We start from the raw sequence: 26365 nt of genomic DNA on the forward strand, positions 1-26365 counted from the left end.
TCTCTCTCTCACCGATCTTCTGCATGCCGGAGTAGAGGAGGAGGAGGAGGAGGAGGAGGAGAGATGAGCGGTGGGGAAGAGGGGAGGAGGGGGGCGGGAGGGCAGCGTGTATCAGGGTGGTCATGCCGTGCCCGTTGCCCACCCTCACCCCCCCTTGCTGCCCCCTCCCCCTTCCCTGTCACCCCCGCCCCTCCTTCAACCGGAAACAATATGGACGTCAACTTATAATATTCTCTACTACTTTAATCACCCCTTCAACACCCCCTTCCAGCACCCGCAGCTCGTTTTCCTCGTGGTGGTGAGCGGTGGTGGTGTAGGGGAGGCGTATGGTGGTGTATGGTGGTGTTGTGGCGTGTGGTGTGGTGGTGGGGGCGGTAAAATGGTCCGGGGGTCGGGTTAGCGGGGTAGGGTTGGCTGGGATAGAAAACGTCGGGCAGGTGAACACGGTGCCCAGTCAGTCGGTTTGCCTTGCCAGAGGAACACACGCTCTCCCTCGCTCGCGCCCTCACTTGTCCCATCCCGCCCGCTCGTGCAGTTTCATGACCCCCTTCAGCGCGCCCTTCTCCCTGCCTCTCCGTAGACAAGTGCACCTCAACCTCTACCTGTCGCCTCACGCTGATCTCTGGGTAACGTGACAGCACCTTGGACGCGGCCCCGAGAGGGTACGACAGGTGCCACGACATCCCACGAGGCGACTGAGAGAGCCTCCGCGGTTCAGAACGGCGCGCGACACGGGGACTCTGCCGCCGCCGTTGTTAAGCTCAGAGAAGCTACGATACAGCCGGCACGAGGCTCCACGAGGGGATTTTGACGGCTAGCATTGCTCTGGCCTGGCTGAGACGCTACGTTCCAGGCGGCTCGAAGCTCTCACGCGGATTCTGACGGCCAGCGTTATTGAGTCCCGTGGGGCAGCGTGGCCGAGCTCAGAGGGTGTCGCTGGGCTCAGATGGAGGCCGTGATCGAGCGCGTGCGTCGTGTAGCGGTGATTAGTGACGATGACCACATTGTACCAGACTGCGACGACGGCCACATGAACGACCCACACGAACCCACGACACAGCCTCCCTGGGCCTCAGACTCGGTAAGTGTGCATGTGTATATGTGTGTGTGTGTGTGTGTGTGTGTGTGTGTGTGTGTGTGTGTGTGTGTGTGTGTGTGTGTGTGTGTTGATTATCGTAAATGCGTGTTATTTTTTTCTCTTCTCCCTCCTCCTCCTCCTCCTCCTCCTCCTCCTCCTCCTCTCAAGAATTCACCATCACCGCCGTGGCCTTCAGAAATGTATGCATCTCTCCTCTTCCTCCTCCTCCTCTCCTCCTACTCCTCCTCCTCCTCCCTCTTTCGGTATCCTTCATCTCTTTCTCCCAAATGTTCCTCTTTCTGTAGAGTTGAACCCTTCCTCCTCCTCCTCCTCCTCCTCCTCTTCCATGTTATACTAATGTTCTTTCAAATCCCATCTCTTAGCAAATTTTAATACCTCTGTAATCATTCAGACTGACATTAATTTGGAGTCAAGTAGATAGGTATTTCTTCTTTTAAGTTTATGAGTTCTCTTGAGTTTATTCATAAGAGAATGCGAAAATATATACTTAGATTTCTATGTAGTAACGATGATTTGAATGCGAGAAATAACAAGTACTGGATTGCAATGTTTTCCAATACCAAATACGAACTCTGATTTCTATTTAGCATCATCATTATCATCATCATATATTTTTACTCTTGTTATAAATGCGTTAGGTGTGTGTGTGTGTGTGTGTGTGTGTGTGTGTGTGAAGTGGGCGTGTGTAACCGTTGTGAAATTCTGCGTTAGATTTCCATAGAGTTAACATCAGAAACCCGCAGAGAGAGAGAGAGAGAGAGAGAGAGAGAGAGAGAGAGAGAGAGAGAGAGAGAGAGAGAGAGAGAGAGAGAGAGAGAGAGAGAGAGAGAGAGAGAGAGAGAGAGAGAGAGAGAGAGAGAGAGAACAATATAGTATCTATTTTATCTCCATTCCCCGTCCTCCTCCTTCTTCTCCTCATTTTTATCTTATTTTCTTTTAAGTCATGTTCATCTTCCTTCTATACCTATGTTCCTCCTCCTCCTCCTCCTCCTCGTTTTGTTCCTTCTCCTTCTCTTCTCCTCTCTCCTCTCCTCTCCTCTCCTCCTTTTTCCTTGTGGTTACATACGGTACTATAAGACCAGGAAACACATGGAGTACAGTTCTTACATTCTGGGTGACGCGCGAACAGAGGCTTGGGGTCATATTCTTAAACATCTCAACCCCCAAACACACATATCTGACAAGGCTTACGTAGGAGTGATGGGCATTTTCAGGGGTAGCTTTATGACCCTTCTGATTGGTGGACCCTTCTTCTGTACCATGAATCTAAAAAAGCACTCATTAGAACCCGTCTGATCTCCTTTAAGGCCTTTGGAAATAGTTGAGGTGAGATTTGGGTGAGTCTGAGAATACCGCCCTTGGAGATACCCGGCGCGCGACTCTTGGGACAGGCACGCGACCACCTTCCCGCGGCTGTCTGAGGATCGCGCTCCCTGCCACGCTCCTCGCTCCCCGCCCGCTGCCTTCCGCCCCCTCTCGTCGCCTTCCCGCCTATCTATGTGGCCTCGCTTGTTCGTTTTGTGTTGGGGTATTATTCACTTGAGCTTCGCCTCCTCCTCCCCCTCCTCCTCCTCTTCTTCTTCTTCCTCCTCCTCCTTGTGTTTCGTTTGTCACATGCTTAATTTCATCTTCCGTCTCATTACTGTTATTGTTATTGTCTCTTTCTTCTTATTCTTCTTCTTCTTCTTCTTCTTCCTCTTTATCACTGTTAACGTTATTATCCTCATTATTATTATTATTATTATTATTATTATTATTATTATTATTATTGTATTCTTTCTCCTCCTCCTCCTCCTTCTTCTTCTTCTCTTTCTCTTTATTTTAATCATTATTCTCGTTATTGTTCTTGTCATTACAGTCTTCTTCCTCCTCCTCCTCCTCCTCCTCCTCCTCCTCCTTCTCTTCATTAACGTCTCCTCCTCCTCCTCCTTCTATCTCTTAATTTCCTCTCCTTTTATTGTTTCATCTCCTCCTCCTCCTCCTCCTCCTCCTCCTCCTCTTCCTCCTTTTATTCCTCCATTATCTCCTCTTCTTCCTCCTTCTCTTCTTCCTCTTCCTTCTCCTTATGCATAGATAATGATGTCTCTCTCTCTCTCTCTCTGTCCGGAAATAAAATATGTGTAAAAAAAGAAAAAAAAAGGAAATACAGAAATAAGGAAAGGAAGGAAGGAAAAAGAGGAAAGAAAGGAAGGGAGGAAAAAGAAGTAATAGAAAATGTAGAAATAATAAAGAAGGAAGGAAGGAAGGATGGAGTACATATGTGTGTGTGTGTGTGTCCGAAGTCCATAGTCTTTGTTAGGTCAGTTATGCACACACACACACACATACACACACACACACACACACACACACACACACACACACACACACACACACACACACAAACACAAACAGAAGACACGCGACTCATCACCGGAAGGAGAATAAAAAAGCAAAGAAAAAAAGAAAAAAAAGCACGCAAGTGGAGCGGAAATTCCTATTAGTGCTGTTGTTGTTGTTGTTGTTGTTGTTGTTGTTATTGTTGTTGCTGTTGTTGTTTTCTTCTTCTTTTTTGTCGTCTTGGTGAACTTGGGAATGAAAGAAACGAACGAAATAAGGAAGGGAGTATTAAAGAAAATTTGATGAATGATGGAAGGAAGGAAAGAAAGAATGAAGGAAGAGAGAAAGGATGAATGAAGAATGGAGGAGAAAGTTACAGGAGAGAGGGAGAGAGAGAGGAAGGAATACATAGGGATACATAGGAAGAACAGACACCAGAAGACCTATCGGTCTATGGCGAGGGTGTCTGTTTACTACCGCTACTACTAGTAATCTACGTGTGGTAGAAGGGGAGAAGGGGAGAAAAGAACGAGAAGGAAATGAAAGAAAGGGAGAATAAGGAAGATAACAGGAAGAATAGAAGAGATGGAGGGAGGGAAGGAGGAGGGAAGAGAGGAAAGGGGGAGAAGGAGGAGGGAAGAGAGGAAGGAGGAAGAAGAGAGGAGGTGAGGTGGAGGAAAAGGAGGAGAGATAGAGGAGATGAGCAGAGAGAGAGAGAGAGAGAGAGAGAGAGAGAGAGAGAGAGAGAGAGAGAGAGAGAGAGAGAGTCAGTTAATACTATTCAAATATTTATCAAAGCAGACACCAGAAGCAAAGGAGGAGGAGGAGGAGGAAGAGAAGAAGAAGAAGAAGAAAAGTCAAGGATAAAGAGAAAAGTAATAAAAATGCAAATTCCTAAAGAACGAAGGAGGAACAAATATTAGCAGAAGAGAGGAGGAGGAGGAGGAGGAGGAGGTGAGACAGACGGAAGACGGTAGCAGAGGTGAGGAAAAGGAAGAGGGGGAGGAGGAGAGACAAGAGGAAGAGAGTAGCAAAGTTGAGAAAGAAAAGGAGGAGGAGGAGGAGAAGAGGAAGAAGGGGAGACCGAAGGAAAACAGTGACTTAGGGAAGAAGAATGAAAAGGAGGAGGAGAGGAAGAAGGGAGACCGAAGGGAAACAGTGACTTAGGGAAGAAGAATGAAAAGGAGGAGGAGGAGGAGGAGAGGAAGAAGGGAGACCGAAGGAAGACAGTGACGTAGGGAAGAAGAATGAAAAGGAGGGGAAGGAAGATGAGGAGGAGGAGGAGGAGGAGAGGAAGGAGGGAGACCGAAGTAAAACAGTGACATAGGAGAGGAGGAGGAGAAGGAAGATGATGAGGAGGAGGAGGAGAGGAAGGAGGGAGACCGAAGGAAAACAGTGACATAGGAGGAGGACGAGAAGGAAGATGATGAGGAGGAGGAGGAGGAAGGAGGAGACCGAAGGAAAACAGTGACATAGGGAGAGGAGGAGAAGGAAGATGATGATGAGAAGGAGGAGAGGAAGGAGGGAGACCGAAGGAAAACAGTGACATAGGAAAGGAGGAGGAGAAGGAAGATGATGATGAGGAGGAGGAGAGGAAGGAGGGAGACCGAAGGAGAACAGTGACGTAGGGAAGAAGAATGAAAAGGAGGAGGAGAAGGAAGATGAGGAGGAGGAGGAGGAGAGGAAGGAGGGAGACCGAAGGAAAACAGTGACATAGGAAAGGAGGAGGAGAAGGAAGATGATGAGGGGGAGGAGGAGAGGAAGGAGGGAGACCGAAGGAAAACAGTGACATAGGAGAGGAGGAGGAGAAGGAAGATGATGAGGAGGAGGAGGAGAGGAAGGAGGGAGACCGAAGGAAAACAGTGACTTAGGAAAGAAGAATGAAAAGGAGGAGGAAAAGGAAGAGGAGGAGAAGAAATCAAAATCCATAATAGAAGGAAGGAAGAGGAGGAAGAGACAGAATAGAAAAGAGAGATAATAGAAAAGAAAAGAGAAGGATAAGGGTGATAAAGAGGAGGAGGAGGAGGAAGACGAGAAATAAACAGTAGATGAACAGGTAGACAAGTAGATGAAAGAAGGAAGGGACAAAGGAAAAGGAAGGAGAAAAGTCAATCAGCCAGCGAAGTAGGAAGGGAAAAGGGGGGAGAGGAAGAGAAAGGAAGGAGGGGGAGGAAGAAGGAAGGGAGACAGGACGAATATCAACCAGGGAGAGACAGACAGACAGACAGACAGTGAATGAATGAACCTGCCCATACCTGTACTCGTTAATGCGGGTCAGGTGGGCTCATTCATGGCGCAGGTAGGCTGGGGGGGGAGGGAAGGGGAGAAGGAGGTGGGGAGGAAGTGGGAGAGGGGGCAAGGGTTAGGCAGGGAAAGGGTGACGAAGGAAGGGGGGGCAAGGGTAGGGGAGAAGGAAGGGGAGAGGGATCAAAGGAAGGTAGGGAAGGAGGGAGAATGGGTATGGGCAACGCTTAGGATGGGGGAGAAGGAAAGGGAGAGGGAAGGAGGGAGGGAAGGAGTGAGAAAGGAAGGAGACAAGAATAAAAAGGAAGTGAAGAGGGGGGAGGAAGGGGCGAGGGGCAAGGGAAGGAGGGCGCATAGAAGGGAGGAAGGGGAGAGGGGCAAAGGAAGGAGGGAGAATAGAAGGGAGGAAGGGTAAGGCTGGTGGGGAAGGAAATGAAGAAGGGGTATGAAGGGAAGAGGGGGAAGGGTAGGAGGGAGGAAGGGGAAGGCTGGTGGGGAAGGAAGGGGAAGGAAGTGAAGAAGGGGGAGGAAACAAGGGAAGGAATGAGGGTACGAGGGGGCAAGTCTTAGGATGGGGGGAAAGAAAGGGGAAGGAAGAGGAAGGGAGAGGAGGCAAGGGTAGGAGAGAGGGTACGAGGGGGGAAGGGAAAGGCTGGTGGGGAGGGGAAGGAGGAGGAGGAGGAGGAAGGGGAGAGGGAGTGAGGATACGAGAGGGGAAGTGTAAGACTGGTGGGGAGGGGGAGGAAGTGAAGAAGAGGGAGGAAGGGGAGAGGGAGTGAGGATACGAGGGGGAAGGGGAAGGGGGGTGGGGAGGGAAGGAAAGGGGGGGGGGTTAGCGGTCAGGCGGGCAGAGGCAATGAATGAGCCGTGGAGGTGTGATTTTGGGGGCCACGGTTGTAGTCTGCTCAGGTAGGAAGGATTGAGGAAGATTGGCCCACCTGAGTCTATATATTCTTCATAGTTTACCTTTATTTCTTCATTCATCCTTTTTTCACTACAGGAGCAGCGAGTAGCGGGCTTTTTTTTATTGTTTCCTTTTTGTGTGTGCCCTTGAGCTGTCTCCCTTGTTATATATAAAAAAAAAAACGTTCAGCGACGGTAGACTTTCCAGACGGGTTCTTGTTTAGGTCAGTCGCGGGGAAGTGTTTTAAAGTGGCGCCATCTTGCTCGTGTAGTTTTATTTTCGTTTAGTTTTAAGACGTTTCGTGATTTTAGTTCAGCTTAATTTTGTCTAGTCATTTTTTGGAGAGGAAGAAGAAGGGATAGAAGGAAGACGGTGACAGGGGGAGAAGAAGGAAGAGGAGGAGGAGGAGGAGGAAGAAAGTGAGGAAGGAGAGACGGAGGAGACAGAAGGGAGAGATGCTGGGAATACAAGAGAAGGAGGAGGAGGAGGAGGAGGAAATAATAATGTAATAGGGAGAGGATTGAAGGATTGAAGAGAACACTGTAGAGCCGAGAAGAATTGAAGCAGATAGATGTATTTGTCCCCTGGTAGAAAAAGTGTTGAAATTGCCCGTCGGGGTTTGGAAACTAGGTCAGTGGGTCAGGTCACTGGTCAGGTATCGCGCAGGTGCTCCCTTGATGACCCCGCCCACCCATTCATCCACTCCTTAGGGAAAACACGTGCGCGGAGGAGGAGGAGGAGGAGGAGGAAGAGAGGCTTATGGCTACCTGGAAGAAGAGGAGGAGGAGGAGGAAGAGAGGCTTATGGCTACCTGGAAGAAGAGGAGGAGGAGGAGAAGAAGATGAAGGAAAGAAGGAGGGAAAAGAGAGGAACAGAGAGGAGAAGAGGAGGGAAAGGGAAGAAAGAGGAGGAGGAGAAAGAAAAAAGACGATATGAGAAAAGAAGAAGAAGAGGAAGGAGAGAAGAATAACGAGAAGAGAAGAAAGAGGAAGGAGGGAGAATGGAGGAGAACTGGGGAAGGAGGAGGAGGAGGAGGAGGAGACGATAAAAGAAGAGAAGAGAAAGAGGAAGAAGAGGAGGAGAATTAAGGGCTTAGTGAAGAGGAGGGGGAGATGAAGGGAAGGAGGGAGGAGGAAAAAGAAGGGATTTGTGGAGGAAGGCAGATGACCTGTCGTATTTAAAACCCTTCCAATCCCCTGAGTAATTTTTTGACCTTTTCATTCATTCATTCATTCATTCATTTCTCTTTCCTTCCTTCTTTCTGCTTCCCTTTTTTTCCTTCCTTCCTCTCCTTCATTGATTCCTTTCTCTCCTCCTTCCTTCCTTCTCTCCACTTCCTTTTTCTTCCTTCCTTTCCTCCTTTCTTCCTTCCTTCCTTCCTTCCTCTTCCCTTTCTTCCTTCCTTTCTCTCCTCTCCTTCATTCCTTTCTCTCCTCCTTCCTTCCTTCTTTCCACACTTCCTTTTCTTTCTTTCTTTCTCTCCTCCCTTCATTCCTTTCTCTCGTCCTTCCTTCCTTTCTTACTTCATGTATTTTTTTCATTCCTCTCCTCCTTCATTCTTTTTTGCATATTCTCCTTTCTTCATTCATGTTCTATTATTTTCATTCCTGTCTTATTCATTCATTCATTTCATTATTATTACGTTTCTTCTTTCATTTCTTTCTCCAGTCATTTCTTCATTCACATCTCTATTCATCTTCAACGTATATCTATAGTAATAATAATAATAATAATAATAATAATAATAATAATAATAATAATAATAATAATAATAAACAGTTTTCTCGTTGTCACCAGTTCCAGTCGCACTTTTTTTGTCATTGTTTACTTTTAAGCTCAATCGGCTCAAGTATTTCCCTCAGTGAGTCATTTTGTTCCCACCTGTTCGCTGAGGCACCACACGGACCTGGCAACACTTAATCCCGTCTCTTAATTATTAATCTCTTCAGTGCATACCTTCAAATTACTTCAGGGACCGTTGACTTCATTACCGTACCATCTTAATATCAACCCAAGCCTCCCAATACTAACATTACTTCTATTTAAATTCCTTCATCATCATCTACCTTATTTACAAACGCTAGCTTCATTTATTAACATCTACTTCATTACCGTACCGTCTGTTGTCTTAATATTAACCGGAGCTTCCCATTCTAACATTACTTCTATTAAAATTTCTTCATCGTCATCATATACCTTATTTACAAACGTTAGCTTCATTTATTATCATCTACTTCATATTAGCCGAAGCCTCCCATACTAACATTACTTCTATTCAAATTCCTTCGTCCTTTGCCTTACTTACAAACAACTCCTACGAAAGCATTGTCAAACTTGTGTGCTTAAGACGAAAATAAGATGATGTCAAAAAGAAAAAGTGCGAGGGAAAAAGAGAGAGAAAAGAAAGATAGCGATGGTAAAAGAGAGGATTATTATAGGAGTAAATATGATAAAAAATGTTGTAAATGTGATGAAGTGCCTGTAGGTTTAAAATTTCGACCCCAGCCAAAAAAACTTCACGTCTAACCTAACCTAACCTAACCTAACGTAACCTAACCTAACCTAACCTAACCTGACCTGACCTAACCTGACCTGTTCATATGCGTTCAGGGTTCCCACAGTTTACCTCCCCCAGGTGTCCCCACGTACACACAAGGGTCCACAGCGGTCCTACATCCCCTGAGACTTAACCTAACGTTCCAACCACCAAGGGAACGGATGTAGCAGTTGAACGGATGAATGGATGAGGAATATGGATAAATGAAGGAAGGAAAGAGTCTTAACGAAGGAATGAAGGAGGAATGAATGTGGGTGAAAAGAATGAAGAAATGGACGAGTAAATGAAGAAGAAATGAAAAACACCAACCAAATAAAATAGTAAATAGAATAATGAATAAGATAGTAAAGAAATAGAAAGGTGGAGGAAGTAGTAGTAGTAGTAGTAGTAGTAGTAGTAGTAGTAGTAGTAGTAGTAGTAGTAGTAGTAGTAGTAGTAGTAGTAGTAGTAGGAGGAGGAGGAGGAGGAGGAGGAGGAGGAGAGAATAAAGGAAAAGTATGCAACGAGAGAAAACAGAGAAAGAACGGAAATTTTATATGTCAAAACACACACACACACACACACACACACACACACACACACACACACACACACACACACACACACACACACACACACACACACACAGTACTCCCCCACACACTCATTCCCTCCCCCCACAAACAACCCCTCCACCCCCCAACACAAACACACACACTTTAAAATCCCCGCCAATTCACGTCGACCAATCAAATGTCTTCTAGCGACGAGGAGCACACATGATTGGCTGAGTGGATTGTGGGTAGCGAGGAGGAGGAGGAGGAAAGAGGAGCCAGGTCAGAGGTGAATCAGTCAGTCTTCAGTCAGTCAATCAGTCAGTTAGTCAGTGGGATACAGTTCCCGCCACCACCACTACTGCTGCTATGGATACAATGTGGATATTCGAGGACGATGATGATCTGTTCAATTTATTGGTACGTGGAGCATTGCCCGAGATATTAGTGCTGGTTAGTGAGTCCGTGGTTGCAGGTAAGGTAAGGTGTTCGTTCGTCCGTGGTCCGTGTTCGTGGTTCCGTACGCTTATGTGATGAATCTAGATATCATCAACGTCTCAGGCTCCCACTACGACTATTTTTAAGGTCACAGTGAAGAGTAACCGAGTTTTCATTGGTGTTTTTCCTCTAGAGTGGTGGGGGAATGGAATAGACTAAGCAATCACATAGCGAGTGCAGGGACGATAGCTTGTTTTAAGAGTAGACTGGATAGCTACATGGACGAGGACGACAGGTGGCAGTGGGGGGAATCTGGAGCTGCCCTGTGTAGGACATAGGGCCTCCTGCAGTCTCCCTGTGTTCTTATGTTCAAGATGCAGGAGTCGTGTAAAACTATCACTAACATCACTGTATATGTTTGTCTGTATATCTGTCTTTTTATCGCTGCTCTCGTTCTCTTCAAGATGTTTTCCTGGCTTACCCATTGTGGACATGACATTGTATAATAGCATTTCTTAGTCCTGATGAACTCTACAACATGGCATTATAAACAAAGTCAGGTCTTTTTTGCGTCTTGGCCTGTGGCGCCGGTAGCCCTTCATAGTAGGACCTAATGGTCGTCCCCAGACCGTTGTGGCGCAGACAAGTGTTTATAGTGGCGCCATCTTTACTTTTCTCCATTTTAGACCCCTAGTTGCATACTATAGATTGTTGGGGGGGTGTTGGAGGGTCATGCGACGGCGATCTAGCGCAGTTTTTGTGCTGTTAACACTTGTTCACTGCGTACTTATCACGGACGAATGTATACCTTGCCTAACGTGTGTGTGTGTGTGTGTGTGTGTGTGTGTGTGTGTGTGTGTGTGTGTGTGTGTATGAATAGATTATACTGTATTATTATTGTCATTATTTTAAGTATATTGTGTATCTTTTCTTATTCATCTTTTCCTTATTCCAAACTTTCTTTATCTTTTTTTCACATATCCTTTCTTCGTTTTACTTTTTTTTTATCTTTTCTTTATATTCTGTCTTTTTCTTTTTTTATTCTACCTTTTCTATTTTTTCTATTCTATTTATTTTATCAATTATTTTATTATTTAATTTATTATCATTTATTTCTATTTTATTCTATTATATTTTCTATTCTATTCTATTTTTATTTTATTTTCTATTCTATTTTTTTATTATTTTTTTCTTTTTATTCTCTCTTTTTCTTCTTTTCCATATCTTTCCTTTCTTCGTTTTGCTTCTTTATCTTTTCTTTCTCTATATTCCTTTCTTTTTCTTTTCTTCATCTTTCTTAAATCTACATCTTCCTCTATCTATCTGTCTGTCTATCTATCTACGTCTTCCTCTATCTATCTATCTATCTATCTATCCACCTAAGCACCTTCCAACCTGCAATAACTCAGGTGACCCAAGATGACCTGACCTGTGACCTGACTTCAGTATGTGTGTGGGGGTGGGGGTGGTGTGGGGGGGATGAGGTCACGTGGCTTGCTAATTACAGGTGTTGCCACGCGTACAAGTAATTAGGGTCAAGGAGAGAGAGAGAGAGAGAGAGAGAGAGAGAGAGAGAGAGAGAGAGAGAGAGAGAGAGAGCGCGTAATCGAAATGTCCACTTATTGACTAACGTTCTATTAATAGCGTCAACCTTTCCTACAACGGACAGCGAAGAAGAGTAGTGACCAACGCGACCTATAACATTACAAAAGAAAATAATAGGAAAGATTTTTATCCTTATTTCTTCGTCGTAGATTTCGTTTCACATCGTTCTCCTTCTCCTTACAAACTCTTCTCCTCCACACTCTCTCTCTCTCTCTCTCTGCCTCCTTTCTCCTTTAATTTCTTCCTATATTCTCTCTCTCTCTCTCTCTCTCTCTCTCTCTCTCTCTCTCTCTCTCTCTCTCTCTCTCTCTCTCTCTCTCTCTCTCTCCCTCATTAGGTCATCGGGAGAGAGAGAGAAAGAGACAGACACACACACACACACACACACACACACACACACACACAGACAGACAGACAGACAGAGTTTTCAAGACAATGTTAAATCCCTTAATCCAATTCCCTTCTGAGCCTGTTTTAATCCCCCTCTCGCAACCTTCCTCCCCTATCTTTTCCTGTTTCTTAATCTTTTCCTCCACCTGGCGACGTGATGGTGATGATGATGATGATGATGATGGTGGTGATGATGATGACTAATAGCGGAGGTAGTTTTCCCCTTTCCCTCCCTCTCCTCTCTCATCTCCTCCCTTTTCTCTCCCATCTACCATCTTCTCTCTCTCCCTTCTTTGTTTTTCCTCTCCCCCCGTTTCGCCCCACTAGCTAAGTTGAATAAGCTTGTATGTATGTATGTATGTGTGTATGTATGCATGTTTTGGTAAGTTCCTCCCCACAACAATCTCCCACACGTATGATTCTGTATGTGTGTCTATAGTTAAGGTCACCCCCCTCAACCTTCTCCCCACTGACACCCCCATCTCCCCTCTCCCCACTCAGCTGTCACTCCTTCTCCCACAAGCTGAGTTAGATAAGTTAGATAATATGCTTGTATATATATATATCTCACTCACCCCTCACCCTTCTCCCCACTAACACCCCCATCTCCCCTCTCCCCACTCATCTGTCACTTCCTCTCCTATAAGTTGAGTTTGACATGTATGAATGTGTGTGTGTATGTATGCATGTATATATATCTCTCACCCCTCATCCTTCTCCCCACTAACACCCCAATCTCCCCTCCCCACTCAGCTGTCCCCCACTCTCCTGCAGGTTGAGTTAGACAAGTATTAATGTATGTGTTTATGTATGCATGTATATATATGTTCAGATAAGCTATGCCCCACTCACCCCTCACCCTTCTCCCCACTAACACCCTCATCTCCCCTCCCCACTCAGCCGTCCCTCCGTCTCGTACAGTTCGAGTTTAAGTATGAATGTGTGTATGTGTGTATGTGTATATATGTTCAGATAAGCCATGCCCCACTCACACGTCACCATTCTCCCCACTATAACTCTCCCCTCTTCCCTCCCCACTCAGCCGTCCCCCCCTCTCCCTCAGGCCGAGCTGGACAAGTATCTCCCCAGCCTGGCGGAGGGCTCGGTACAACCTCGCCGCGACTCCGCCTCTCAGATCGACGAGTTCTTCGAGGGCGAGGTGGACCCAAACACGGGGACCTGGGTGACAGGCGGAGGGGGCGGCGGCGGGGGGCGGAGGGGGGGCAACACCTACGTCTCCCCCGTCAGCCTGTCGCACCCCCACGACGAGGACGTGTTTATTAAGCCCGAGCCTGTGAATGAGTCCCCGCGCCTGAGCCTCTGGGATGACGTAACAGGGGATCTCCGTGGGCTGGACAGCGAGCCACATGACCTCCTCGGGGCCATGCTGGGGGCGCCGCACCACCCCCACCACCACAGCCACGGCCTCAGCCACCACCACAGCCTCCCGCAGTACCTCCCGCCGCAGCAGATCAAGCTGGAGGACTCCCCCTTCCCCCCGCCCTGCAGCCTGGCCCAGGACTCACCCAAGCTCATCTCCACACCCTCACCGCCGCCCCCCCTCGGCCCGCCCCCTCGTTTCCATCACCCCCACACCCCCACCTCCACACACCCCGCCTTCAGGTTCCCCTCCAGCACCACCCTAGGCCTCTCCCCCCGGCTCTGTATGCCCCCCACACCCCCAGCCTCAGACCAGGGCTCCCCAGCTGACCCACACTACCGTCGGCCATCACCGCCCCCCTACATGGTGCCCCCCTCACCCACATCGGCGGGGGTCGGCGGCCCCTCCACATGCACCTCGGGCCTGGGGGGTGGAGGATGCGCCCCCCTGATGCTGGCGTCGCCCTCCCTGCCCTCCACGCTGTGCTCGGAGGCGGCGGGGGTGGTCAAGTACTCGCGGCGGAACAACCCAGAGCTGGAGAAGAGACGCATCCACCACTGCGACTTTCCGGGTGAGTATGGGGGGAGAAGGGGGGAGGGGGGAGTGGGTGAGTGAATGTTGGGGAAGGGGAGGGGTGGGGGGGACTGGGGAGTGAGGGAGAGATGCAGGAGGTTGGTTGAAGAGTGAACCAGTGAGTGAGTGACAATTTTGGGAAAGGGAAGGAAAGGGAGAAGTGGATTGAAGAGTGAGGGAGGGGGTGGGTGGATTGGGGAGTGAGGGACAGATGCAGTGGGGAGAAAGGGGAGATAAAAAGGAGCTTTGGATGGGGGGAGAGAGGAATAGATTGGGTGAATGTTGGAGGAAGGGAGAGAGAATGAAGGGAAGGAAGGAGAGGAGAGAAGAGAAAGAGGAAAAGAATAAAAAGAAAAAAAATAGGGATAGGAATCATTTAAATATTGGGTAATCTCTCTCTCTCTCTCTCTCTCTCTCTCGCACATACTAATACCTTTTTTTTTCTTTTTTTTTTTAGGTTGCACAAAAGTCTACACAAAATCTTCTCACCTCAAAGCTCATCAAAGAATACATACAGGTAAGATTATTATTATTATTATTATTATTATCATTATTATTATTATTATTATTATTATTATTATTATTATTATTGTGATTGAATTGTTTGTTGAGTTTTGAATTTCTCTCTCTCTCTCTCTCTCTCTCTCTCTCTCTCTCTCTCTCTGCCTTCTCTTCTTTCTCTTGCATCCCAAACCTCCTCCTCCTCCTCCTCCTCCTCTTCTATTCTTATCCTCTTCTCCTCCTCTTCTGTCTTCTTCCTCCTCCATTCTCTTCCTTCTCCTCCTCCTCCTCCTCCTCCTCCATCCTTTATCATTATCTCCCTCCTCCTCCTCTTCCTCTTCCTCTTCAACACACTTATAATCATGCAGCCAGAGAGAGAGAGAGAGAGAGAGAGAGAGAGAGAGAGAGAGAGAGAGAGGGGGGGGGTCGGGTATCTTGTCACGTCTTCACAATCGCTCCAGGGATTCAAACGCGGCGGGACTGGCCAATCAGCTCGCTCCGCCTCGACCAATCAGCGTCCTCCTCCTCGCCCTTCATTCACAAGTCTTGGGGGAGGCTGCCGGTGTACGATAACTCCCTCCGCGGTGGCTGAGTACGATAACATGGCCTTGAGGGGTTGCCGGGAGTACGATAATGGTGAAGAATGATAATAATAATAATAGTAAATAATGATGATAAGAAGAAATAGTGTAAATGGTGATAAAGAATGGTGATGATAGTTGATAATAATGGAGGAGGAGGAGGAGGAAGAAGAAGAGGAGGAGGACAGGTGTGAAAAAGAAGTTATTTGCACACCTGTGAAGAAGAAGGAGGAAGAGGAGGAGGAGGAGGAGGAGGCAACCGGAAGGAACACTGGAGGAGGAAGAGGAAGAGAAGGAGGAGGAGGAGGAGGAAGACAGATGACATGAAGTATAGGCCGTGAAACCATAAGGAAGAGGAGGAGGAGGAGGAGGAGGAAGGTGTGAGAGAGAGAGGGAGAGTAGGAGGTCCGTCAAATCATCATCGTCATCATCATCATCAATCGTAGCACCGTAAAAATGAGAGAGAAATGTTTACCCAGAGAGAGAGAGAGAGAGAGAGAGAGAGAGAGAGAGAGAGAGAGAGAGAGAGAGATTGGAATGAGGTCAACCTTCACCGCTGGAACGCAAGGAAAGAAATAATGTCTGGTTTTTATCTCTGGGGGAGAGGGAGAGAGGGGAGAGGGGGGCTGTGTGTACACGGGGGGGCGGGGTGGGAAGAGGGGGGGAGGGGGGGTGTATGTGTGCGTGTACGTAGGAGACACACATACACACACACAGCAAGACAAATTTATTAACACACACCAAAAAAAAAATCTTTGTGTTTTAAAATCGAAATAAAACAGAGAAAAAGGATGCTGTGTGTGTGTGTGTGTGTGTGTGTGTGTGTGTGTGTGTGTGTGTGTGTGTGTGTGTGTGTGTGTGTGTGTGTGAAAAATAAGATAGAAAGAAAAAAAAGAAGAGTAAGAAAATATATGTATAGAGATAATAAGAAAAAAAATAGAGGAGGGAGAGAGACAAAATAAAATAAAGAATAGGAAACGATAATAACCGTGTGTGTGTGTGTGTGTGTGTGTGTGTGTGTGGCAAGGGCTCCAGGAACAGGTTTTGAGCCGTTCAAGTTTACCGTGCATGAGGGAGGGGGGAGGAGGAGGAGGAGGAGGAGGAGGGAGGGAAGGGGTTAGTCAGGCAAGAATGAAGGGAGGGAGAGAGAGGGAGGTGCGAGAGGAGAGAAGGGGAGAGAGAGAGAGAGAGAAAGAGAATGAAGGGAGACTGAGGGAGGAAGGAAAGGAGGGTAGAGAGAGAGAGAGAGAATGAAGGAAGGTTGAGGAAGGAAGAAAAGCGGGAGAGGAAAAAGATGCAAGAGGGAGGCTGAGGGAGGAAAGAGATAGAGAGGGAGGAAGAAGTGGAGAGAAATGAAGGAGGGAGGGAGGGAAGAAGGAAGAAGTGGAGAGAAATGAAGGAAGGAGGGAAGGAAGCAGGCTCTAAGAATGAAGGCGGGAAGAGGAAAGAAAAAGAAGAATAAAAAGAAAGAAAAAGAAAGAAAGGAAAGGAAGAATGAAAGTAAACAGCAAAATAAGAATGAAAGGAGAAAAAAAAAGAGACAAAGACTGGATGCAGGAATAGACAGCCAAGTTGAGAGAGAGAGACAGATAGGAGTGGACGGAGCAGACAGGATTAAAAGCAGCCAGAGAGAGTGGATGCAGATAGACAGTCAAGTGGAAAGAGAGACAGACAGGATTAAAAGCAGCCAGAGAGAATGGATGCAGAGTTAGACAGTCAAGTGGAAAGAGAGACAGACAGGATTAAAAGCAGGCAGAGAGAATGGATGCAGAGATAGACAGTCAAGTGGAAAGAGAGACAGACAGGATTAAAAGCAGCCAGAGAGAGTGGAAAGACAGACAGACAGGATTAAAACCAGACAGGAACCGATACAAGAGACAGGAGTGCAGACAGAGAAGGGTACAGTAGGCAGTATACAGAATGGGCGCGCGCTGAAGTACGGTCTAGCAAGGAGGGACGCAGCGCTGGGCCTTGGCTATCTTCCAGTACGCGGGATAAAAACTGAATGGCGGGGCTTTGTATGAGAAGGGTAATGCTCTGAGGCTGGAGGCGCCGGAGGAGGAGGAGGAGGAGGAGAAGGTGCAAGAGAGAGAGAGGGAGAGAGGGAGAGTGTGAGTGAGAGAGAGGTACCTTGTGTCCTAGTGTGTAGATAGGGAGGGAATCTTTTTTAACGTAAGGATATGTTGTGAGATTTGATAGGGAAGGGAAAGAAAAGAGAATAGGAACAGAGGAAGATTCTACTACTACTACTACTACTACTACTACTACTACTACTACTACTACTATTACTACTACTACTATTTTTTCATCTTTTCCGTGTAAGGTTGAATTGAAGGACGAATTTGTGTGTTGAAAGAGTGTGCGCGTTCGTTCTTATGTACACACACACACACACACACACACACACACACACACACGTACACACAGCTTTCACGTGTGTGTGTGTGTGTGTGTGTGTGTGTGTGTGTGTGTCCTCTTTGGAAAACCACGTAGCAACAGTGTCCTCCTCCTCCACCTCCTTCTTCTCCTCCTCCTCCTCCTCATTCTTCTTCTCCTCCTCCTCCACTTCCATTACATTCTACTCCTCCTCCTCCTCCTCCTCCTCCTCCACTTCCTTCTCTGTCCTCAACGGCCCATCGTCCTCCTCGTCGTCCTCCTTCTCTTCCTCCCCTCGCATGACCCCTACTATGACCCGCGCCAGCAGCATCACGGCTTCTCCTCCTCCTCCTCCTCCTCCTCCTCCTCTTCTTCTTCCAAGTAGGCTTCTCTCCCCGCGCACATCCAGACATAATTCCCCTCATGCAGCTCCTCCTCCTCCTCATCCTCCTCCTCCTCCTTCTTCTCCTCCTCCTCCTCCTCCTCCTTCTGGCTGTTTGGTCTCAGTGGTTCGCTCTGTCCATTTACGGTTCGATTCCCTTGTGTTAGTATTAACCCCCTCCCCCTCCCTCCTCCTCCTCCGCCTCCTATTCCTCCTCTTGCTTCTTCTCTCTCCTTCTCCTCCTCCTCATCGTCTTCTTAATATGTCTCTTGATCTTCTCTTTCTTCTTTTTTTTGTTTTCTTTATCTTCCTCCTCCTCCTCCTCCTTTTCCTTCTCTTCTTTCTATCTTCTATCTCCTTCTCTCTCTCTCTCTCTCTCTCTCTCTCTCTCTCTCTCTCTCTCTCTCCTCTTCTTCATATTCCTTCTTGGTCTTCCCTTTCCTCTCTTATGTCTTCTTTATCTTCCTCCTCTTCCTCTTCTTCATTCTTTTTCCTTCTCTTCTTCTTTCTATCTTCAATATCTTTTTTCCTCATCTCTCATTCTCTTTCTCTTCTTCTTATTCCTTCTCCTCTTCCCTTTCTTCTCTCGTTTTCTCTGTCTCCCTCCTCTTCGTCTTTTCTCTCATCATCTCGTCTCCTCTTCTCATCCTTTCTCTTCTCTTATTATCTCCTCTCTTTCCCTCTTCTCCCTTTTTTCCTTCTGATCTTTTCTCTCCACGGCTTCTTGCAGACTCCTTTCGTTCTTATGTTCTTAAATTTCTCTCTTGTCTTTGATTTCTCTCTTATTTATCTGTTTTATTTCTCCCTTTCTTTCTCTCTTTTTACTTCTCCTTTTTATTTCTCTTTTTCTCTCTTTTATTTCTCTTTTATTTCTCTCTTTTTATCTTGATTTCTTCTCTGTTTTTCTCTCCCATCATCTCCTTTTCTCATCTTCTCTTATATCGTTTCTATTCATCTCGCATCATCTCAATTCTCGTCTCGTCTCGCTCCGTCCCGTGAATGGCCGCTAGTGTGCAAAATCCTTCCTTTACGACAATACTCCTTAAGGGAATGACTGGGCGGGGTGACGTTGGTTAGGATTAGACTTGGTAACAATGAAGGGTAGACTCATTCATTACTACTACTACTACTACTATTGCTTCTGCTATTGTCTCCTCTTTCCTTCTCTTTCTTTCTCTTCTATTCTTTCCTATTCTTCTTCTGTCTTCTTTCCCTTTCTCCTTTTTTCCTCTTCTTTTCCTCTTTTCATTTCTCTGCTCTTTTCTCTTCTCTCTTTTACGATTGCTACTATATACTACTACTACTACTACTACTACTACCACCACTACTACTGCATTAAGATGGGTCAGAGGTTAATGTCTCTTGGTCCTCCAGTAGAAAGTGTTATAACGACTTGACCCCTTGCTGCTAAGGGCGCTAATCCTATGCAAGTCACGTGTATGTTTGACCCTTAGTGGCGAGGATGGGCTAATAACACCCTCCTCTTCCCCCTCCTCCTCCTCCTCCTCCTCCTCCTCTTCTGTGTCTTCTTCATCTTCCTCCTCCTCCTCTTCCTTCAACAGTACCTTTCTCTCTCTCTCTTTCTCATGAGTTCAAACGAAGAAGAGAAATGAGGGAAGGAAGGAAAGGGAGAAGGGAAGACCTGGGAGAGGGAAAGGAGGAGGAGGAGGAGGAAGAAGAAGAGGAGGAGGAGGAGGAGGAAGAGAAATGCATGCTTGGTCAAGGCGAAAGAAAAAAATATAGAGAAGAGAGAGAGAGAGAGAGAGAGAGAGAGAGAGAGAGAGAGAGAGAGAGAGAGAGAGAGAGAGAGAGAGAGAGAGAGAGAGAGAGAGAGAGAGAGAGAGAGAGAGAGAGAGAGAGAGAGAGAGAGAGAGAGAGAGATTGTTCATATATTTCTTTTATTTCTCGCATTTTCCTTCTACTTTCTTTTTTTCCATTTTCATTTATTTTCTCTTTTCTCTTTTTTTATTTCTCTTCTTCATTCATCTTTATTTATGTATTTTATTTTTCTTATTTTTTTTCTTTCATTTTCTTAACTTTCTCAAAACACACATTCTTATTTTCTCTTCATCTCCTTTATTTTCTCTTTTATTTCTCTTCACATTTTATATTCTTTCTTTACGTCAAGTTGTAGGAGGGCCTGTTGTGTGTGTGTGTGTGTGTGTGTGTGTGTGTGTGTGTGTGTGTGTGTGTGTGTGTGTGTGTAGGCTGTGTATGGAATTTGCAAAGCCTGTTTTAGAAGTGGTTTGTGATGACGCGGCAGAAACGACAAGAGGTGGAGGACGTGGAGGAGGTGGAGGTGGTGATCGTATGTGTAAAAATATATGAATGGAGATGGTAGTGGTGGTAGTAATAGTAGTAGTAGTAATAGTAATAGTAATAGTATTAGCTTGAGGAGGAGGGGAGGAGGGGGAGGAGGAAGTAGATAGGAAGTTTAGCGATTATATTTCTAGAAGATGAGGAGGAGAAAGAGAGAAACGACAGAGGAGGAGGAAGAGAAAGAGGACGAGAAAGAAGAGGAAATGATAAAGGAGGAAGAGGTAAGAAGAGGAAGAATAGGAAGAAGAAAAAAAAAGAAAAGTCAAACAGAAATTACGATTCGGACACAACGAAGAGGAGGAGGAGGAAGAGGAAGAGGAGAATTAGAACGAGGAGAGGAGGAGGAAGAAGGAACAGAAGGCGAAGAAGTAGGAAGAGGAGGAGGTGAACTAGAACGAGAAGACAGGGGAAGAAGAGGGAGTAGAAGACGAAGGAGGAGGAGGAGGAAGAGGAAGAGGAGAACTAGCACAAGAAGACAGGGAAGAGAGAGTCGAAGAAGTAGTAGGAGGAGGAGGAGGAAGAGGAGGAGGAGGAGAACTAGAACGAGAAGACGAAGAAGGAGGAGGAGGAAGACGAGGAGGAGGAGGAGGAGGAGGACCACATAGTTTCATGACCGGTCCTTTTTTTATGAAGGCTCCGTATTAGGAGATGCCCATGTCCAAAAGAGGGGAGGGGGGGCGGAGGGGGGAGGGGGGAGGGGGCGTTCACCCATTCAGAATTAAGGTGTGGACTGGCTGACCCCCTCTCCCCTCCCCTCTCTCTCTCTCCGTCTCTCTTCCCCCCATTTGCTCTCCTTCCCCCTCTCTCTCTCTTTCTCCCTCTCTCTCTCTTTCCTTCACTCTGTTTTTTTCTTTCATTTTCTTAGCTTTCTTAAAACATACATTCTTATTTTCTCTCTATCTCCTTTATTTTATCTCCTCTCCTTATGTTCTTCTTATTCCTCCTCCTCCTCTTCATGTATTCTTCCTTTCTTCTCCTTTTCTCCTTTTTTCTATTCCCTTTTCTTCTCTCCTTCTAATACTCCTGTCAAATTTTCCCTCTCCTCCTCTCTCAAACCTCTCAATTTTTCCCTCTCCCTCTCTCTCAAACACCTGTAAATTCCCTCTCCTATCTCGTAAACACCTGTAAATTCCCTCTCCCTCTCTCTCTCAAACACCTGTTAATTCACTCTCCCCCCCTCTCAAACACCTGTAAATTCCCTCTCTCTCTCTCTCTGAAACATCTGTAAATACCCTCTCCCTCTCTCTCCCTCTTTCCCCCTGCCCCCCTCTCACACCTGTCTCTCTCTCTCCCGCAGGTGAGAAGCCGTACAGATGTCAGTGGCCGGAGTGTCAGTGGCGGTTCGCTCGGTCGGATGAGCTGACGAGGCACTACAGGAAACACACCGGCGCCAAACCCTTCAAGTGCAAGGTGTGTGAGCGGTCCTTTGCGCGCTCCGACCACCTCGCCCTGCACATGAAGCGCCACCTGCCGAAGTCACAGAAGTAGAGAGAGGTAAGCTGAAGAAGGCGGTGACGAAAGGAGGGGAGACTAAGAAAGGAGTTACATGGAAAGATAGTTAGGAGATAAGGATATTAAGTAAGGTGAAGGAAGCGAAGAAGGAACGAAGGAAGATGAAGGAGTGAAGGAGAAGAGACGGACAGCTTATAAGGATGAAATCATAAGAAAGAGAAATAAGAAAGGAAGGAAGGAAGGAGACATAAGATAAGCCTTCCGGAACCGCAGGAGAGAGAGGCTGAAGAAGGCGACGAAGAAAGGAGAACGAAGAGGAAAGAACAGAAGATAGAAGGAGTTTAAGAAAGATGAGAAGCGAAGAGAGGAAGAAGGAAAGAAGGCTGATGACGAAGGCGATGAAGTGAAGACGGAAGGAGGAAATAAGAAGAAGAATATAAGAAGAGAAGGAAAATGAAAAGAGAAATCCCCAAGTTATAAAAGCAGAAAGAGGAAGAAAAGTAAAGAGGAATACACGAAGGAAGAGGAGAAGGAAAGGAGGAAGAGAAATGAATGAAGGAAAGTTAAGAAATGAAGAAACCAGTGAAGGAAAAGATGATTGGCTACGAGAATGAAGGAAGGAAGAAGGTGAAGGAAGGTGATTGGTGGATACGAAAGTGAAGGAAGAAGGAAATTGATGTTGACGTGAGAGAAGAAAGTGAAAAGGAAGGTGATTGGTTGATAGGAAAGTGAAGGAAGGAAGTGATTGGTATTGACGTGAGAGAAGAAAGTGAAAAAGAAGGTGATTGGTGGAGAGGAAAGTGAAGGAAGGAAGTGATTGGTGTTGACATGAGAGAAGAAAGTGAAGAAAAAGAAGTGATTGGGTGATTGGTGAATATGAAGATGAAGGAAAAGACGAGAAAGTGACTGAAAATGAAGGAAAAAATACAGGTGAATAAGAGAATGAAGGAAAAAATGAAAAAGTGACTGAAAATGAAGGAAAAAAGGGGAAAAAAATACAAGAAAAGTCAGACGTAGAAGGAAATGAAAAGGAAAGGAAAGGAAAATCAAGGAAAAAAACGAAATATTGTCACCTCCTTTATTTTCCTTTTTCTTTTTACTAATTTTAATCTTATTTATTTTAATCATTTCTTGTTTTTTTTTTATCTTTTCTTATTTAGGTAGTTTTTAGAAATGACAAAAACAACAACAACAAAAACAACTTGGGCATGAAAACAGCTGATTGTGAAGATGAAAATGATGGTGTAGATGATGATGGTGATGAATTTGGTGAATGTTACGATGGTGATGAAAGTGATGATGTTGGTAATGATGTTGATGATGGTGATGAGGGTGACGATGATGGTGGTGATGGTGACGCACTCCTTCACCTTCATCATCTTCCTCTACGTGTGTGACTAGACATCCTTTCTTTTTTAGTAATATAATTTTTTACAGTGTTTTATAGTTTATTAAAGGTAAGGCGAATTATTATTATTATTATTATTATTATTATTATTATTATTATTATTATTATTATTATTATTATTATTATTATTATTATTATTATTATTATTATTATTATTATTATTCTGCAATGGTGTTTATATTTTTTTCTTTTATTTATGAAGGTGACGGACGATCATTCTTTTTTATCGTATACACGAATGCTCTTTTTTATTGTTTGTTTGTTTTCCAAGATGGTGTACAATTATTTTTTATTTCCATTCATATTTTTTTAACTGTTTTTATCATGGTGACGAAGGAATAGTTATACACGAATGCTCTTTTTAATTTTTCAAGACTGTTCACTTATTTTTTTATTCATACTTTTTTAGACATTTTATTTCACTATTTTAATCATATAGACGGAGGAGCATTTACCACCACACTCGAATGCTCTTAATTTTTCAAGATTTTATGATTTACGAATATACACAAATGGTCTAAGTTTATTTATTGTTTTAAGTTCTAGAGGACGGCTGTACTATTATTACTATTACTACCATTATTATTATTATCATCATTATTATTATTATTATTATTATTATTATTATTATTATTATTATTATTATTATTATCGTAGGCCCGTCACCCTCCACCCAGGTCAAGGCCATCTTCTAGGCAAGGCCACAGCATGTATTTAGCACGTTAAGGCGTTCTCAGCTCCTAGCGTTAAGGCTTTCTGGCTGCTCCCGTCCCCTTTGTTTTAGCAGACACTCAGACATACAGCCCCCTCTCCCCCCCTTCCACCCCTTTGCCCCCCTTTGCCCCCCAAGCCACTTCCCAATTATCTACGTGGCTCACTTATGTCTACCATCCCCTTCATTCTTTAATCTCCCACCCCCTTCACTTTTTAATCTACCACCCCCTTCATTCTTTAATCTATCACCCCCTTCACTCTTTAATCCTCCCCTTCTCGACCCCCGCCCATTATATACTCCGCCCCTTTACTCCCCTTTCCCCTCACCCTTAGCCATGTCACAACCCTCACTCCCTCTTCCCTTAATCCCCACTTTCTCCACCCTTACCTCCCCCTTATATGCCCTTTTTTCACGCTTTTTACCCCTTTTATTCAGACCCTTAGTCACGTCACTACCTCTTCATTCACCCTTAGAAACCCTTATATTTAAACTCTTAGCCATGTTACTACTCTTTTACCCTTAGACCCCGCCCTCCACCCTTTCTTCACCCTTAGAATTCCATAATGAAGCCCCTCATCACCCTTTTCCGCTACCCTTAGAATTCCATAATGAAGCCCCCCATCACCCATTTCCGCTACCCTTAGAAATCCTTACACGTATTCAGACCCTTAGCCCGTTATACACCCTTAGCTTCCCTTTTCACCCCTTTCCATTCCCCGCTTCCCTTAGCACTTCCCCCTTAGTCCTCCTTTCCCCTTAGCAAATACGGCGCTCCCCTTACCCCCTTCCCTTTACCATTAGTGTCCCCTCCACGTCCCCAACACCCCTGCCACCCCTTACTCACTTCCCCTTAAAAATGATCCTCCCCCTTACCACCCCCGTATTCCTCGCCCCCATTACCTAAGGCGCCCCCCCACATGACTATCACCCATTAACACCCCCCTTTCCCTTCCCTCCCATTACCTAAGGCGCCCCATTCCCCCTCTCCCCCTCCCCTAAACCCTATTAATTTAAAGGGTGCGATTCTGAAACCCCTTTGTAATGGAGTCTAATCCCTTATCCCATTAATGTTAAGGGTTTCAATTCCCTTCCCTTTGCATTCCGAACCCTTTATCAGAGTTACCCCTTTACCCCCATTTATAGGGTCGCTGCCCCCCCTCCCCTGACACCCATACATAGACCCTCCCCCCTAGACCCTCCCCTGTGTGTGTGTGTGTGTGTGAGAGAGAGAGAGAGAGAGAGAGAGAGAGTTATGAATGTGTGTGCGTGTGATGCAAAAGATCAACACAATACCTGCCAACTTTGTATTATCACTCAGCATAAGATTAGTGAGTCGAGCTGCCTGTCTGTCTGTCCCTGAGGTGGTCTAGACTCCATTGAAAAGTTCTATTAACAGACTGAAGTATTATAAGTTGGGTACAAAAAAGTAATTCGTCAGGCAGTGTATTGAGGTTGCTCTGTGGGTTGCATAGGGTTAAGCATTGAAAGGTTATCTTAGGTAAAAAAAGAAGATTATAAGAAGTTAGTTGTGTCAAAATTGAAGTGAAATGTCATAAGTTAGATGCGAAGAAAGGTCGGGTTGTCTTAAGTAAAAAAGTATTAAAAGAAGTTAGTTGTGTCAAAATTGAAGTGAAATGTCATAAGTTAGATCCGAAGAAAGGTCGGGTTGTCTTAGGTAAAAAAATATTATAAGAAGTTAGTTATGTCAAAATTTAACTGAAATGTCTTAAGTTAGATACGAAGAAAGGTCGGGTTGTCTTAGGTAAAAAAAATATTATAAGAAGTTAGTTGTCGAAATTCAACTAAAATGTCATAAGTTAGGTTCAAAGAAAGGTCAAATAAATTAATAACAAGGGGATGCTTTCACTGGGTTAAGCATTGAAGGGTTGTCTTAGGTAAAAAATATTATAAGAAGTTAGTTATGTCAAAATTGAATTGAAATGTCATAAAAAAAAAAGTTAGGTACAAAGAAAGGTCAAAGAAATTAATAACAAGGGGATGCTTTCACTGATGGATTGTAAGACTCTAAACATACACACACACCCACACACACACACACACACACACACACACACACACACACACACACTCATACATACGTGCAAGCACAAAATAAGCATTTCCTCCATTATATTTATTTTTTCCTTCCGTCCTTTCTTTCCTTCTTTCCTTTCCTTCTTCATCTAGTTATATCTTTTTCTTTCCCTTAACACACACACACACACACACACACACACACACACACACACACACACACACACACACACACACACACACACACACACACTTGAAGATAGCACACTGAAAAGATTATGGATTGTACTGAAATTATTTAACTGTGAATTTGTTGAGGTCTTCCCCTAAAAAAAAAATAATAAAAATAAGTCTTCTAAAGTATTTAATGTACTGTTGAATTATTTCTTAAGAAAGCATGCAAAAACTGAATGGCTGTGTGAGTGTTTAAAGTTAATTTGACATATTTGGGACATTTTTGGGGGACATTTAGTTGACTTACCTTACCAAACTCACCTTACAATACATTACCTTCCGTCCTTACTTAGACTTTCCTTAATACGCAAATACATACA

At 45.2% G+C, this 26365-nt stretch overlaps 1 protein-coding gene across 3 annotated transcripts; it reads left to right on the forward strand.

The window, feature by feature from the left end:
• Window positions 1-423: 423 nt before the first annotated feature.
• Window positions 424-26056, forward strand: LOC126983737 (Kruppel-like factor 3). 3 transcript variants are annotated; one of them, XR_007736211.1, is made up of 5 exons: window positions 424-1081; window positions 13132-14041; window positions 14501-14560; window positions 21500-25350; window positions 25438-26056. XR_007736211.1 is itself a non-coding variant. In XM_050836801.1 (4 exons), exons 1-4 carry the CDS (start codon window positions 947-949, stop codon window positions 21688-21690), a joined length of 1296 nt encoding a protein of 431 aa, XP_050692758.1. In that variant the 5' UTR covers window positions 424-946; the 3' UTR covers window positions 21691-26056. The 3 variants fall into 3 exon arrangements, 2 of the variants coding, with proteins under 2 accessions (XP_050692758.1, XP_050692759.1); XM_050836801.1 differs by having other exon boundaries at window positions 21500-26056; XM_050836802.1 differs by having other exon boundaries at window positions 428-1081; window positions 13153-14041; window positions 21500-26056.
• The last annotated feature ends 309 nt before the right edge of the window (window positions 26057-26365 follow it).

Source organism: Eriocheir sinensis, chromosome 54 (genome assembly GCF_024679095.1).
Source record: "Eriocheir sinensis breed Jianghai 21 chromosome 54, ASM2467909v1, whole genome shotgun sequence".
NCBI lineage: Eukaryota > Metazoa > Arthropoda > Malacostraca > Decapoda > Varunidae > Eriocheir > Eriocheir sinensis.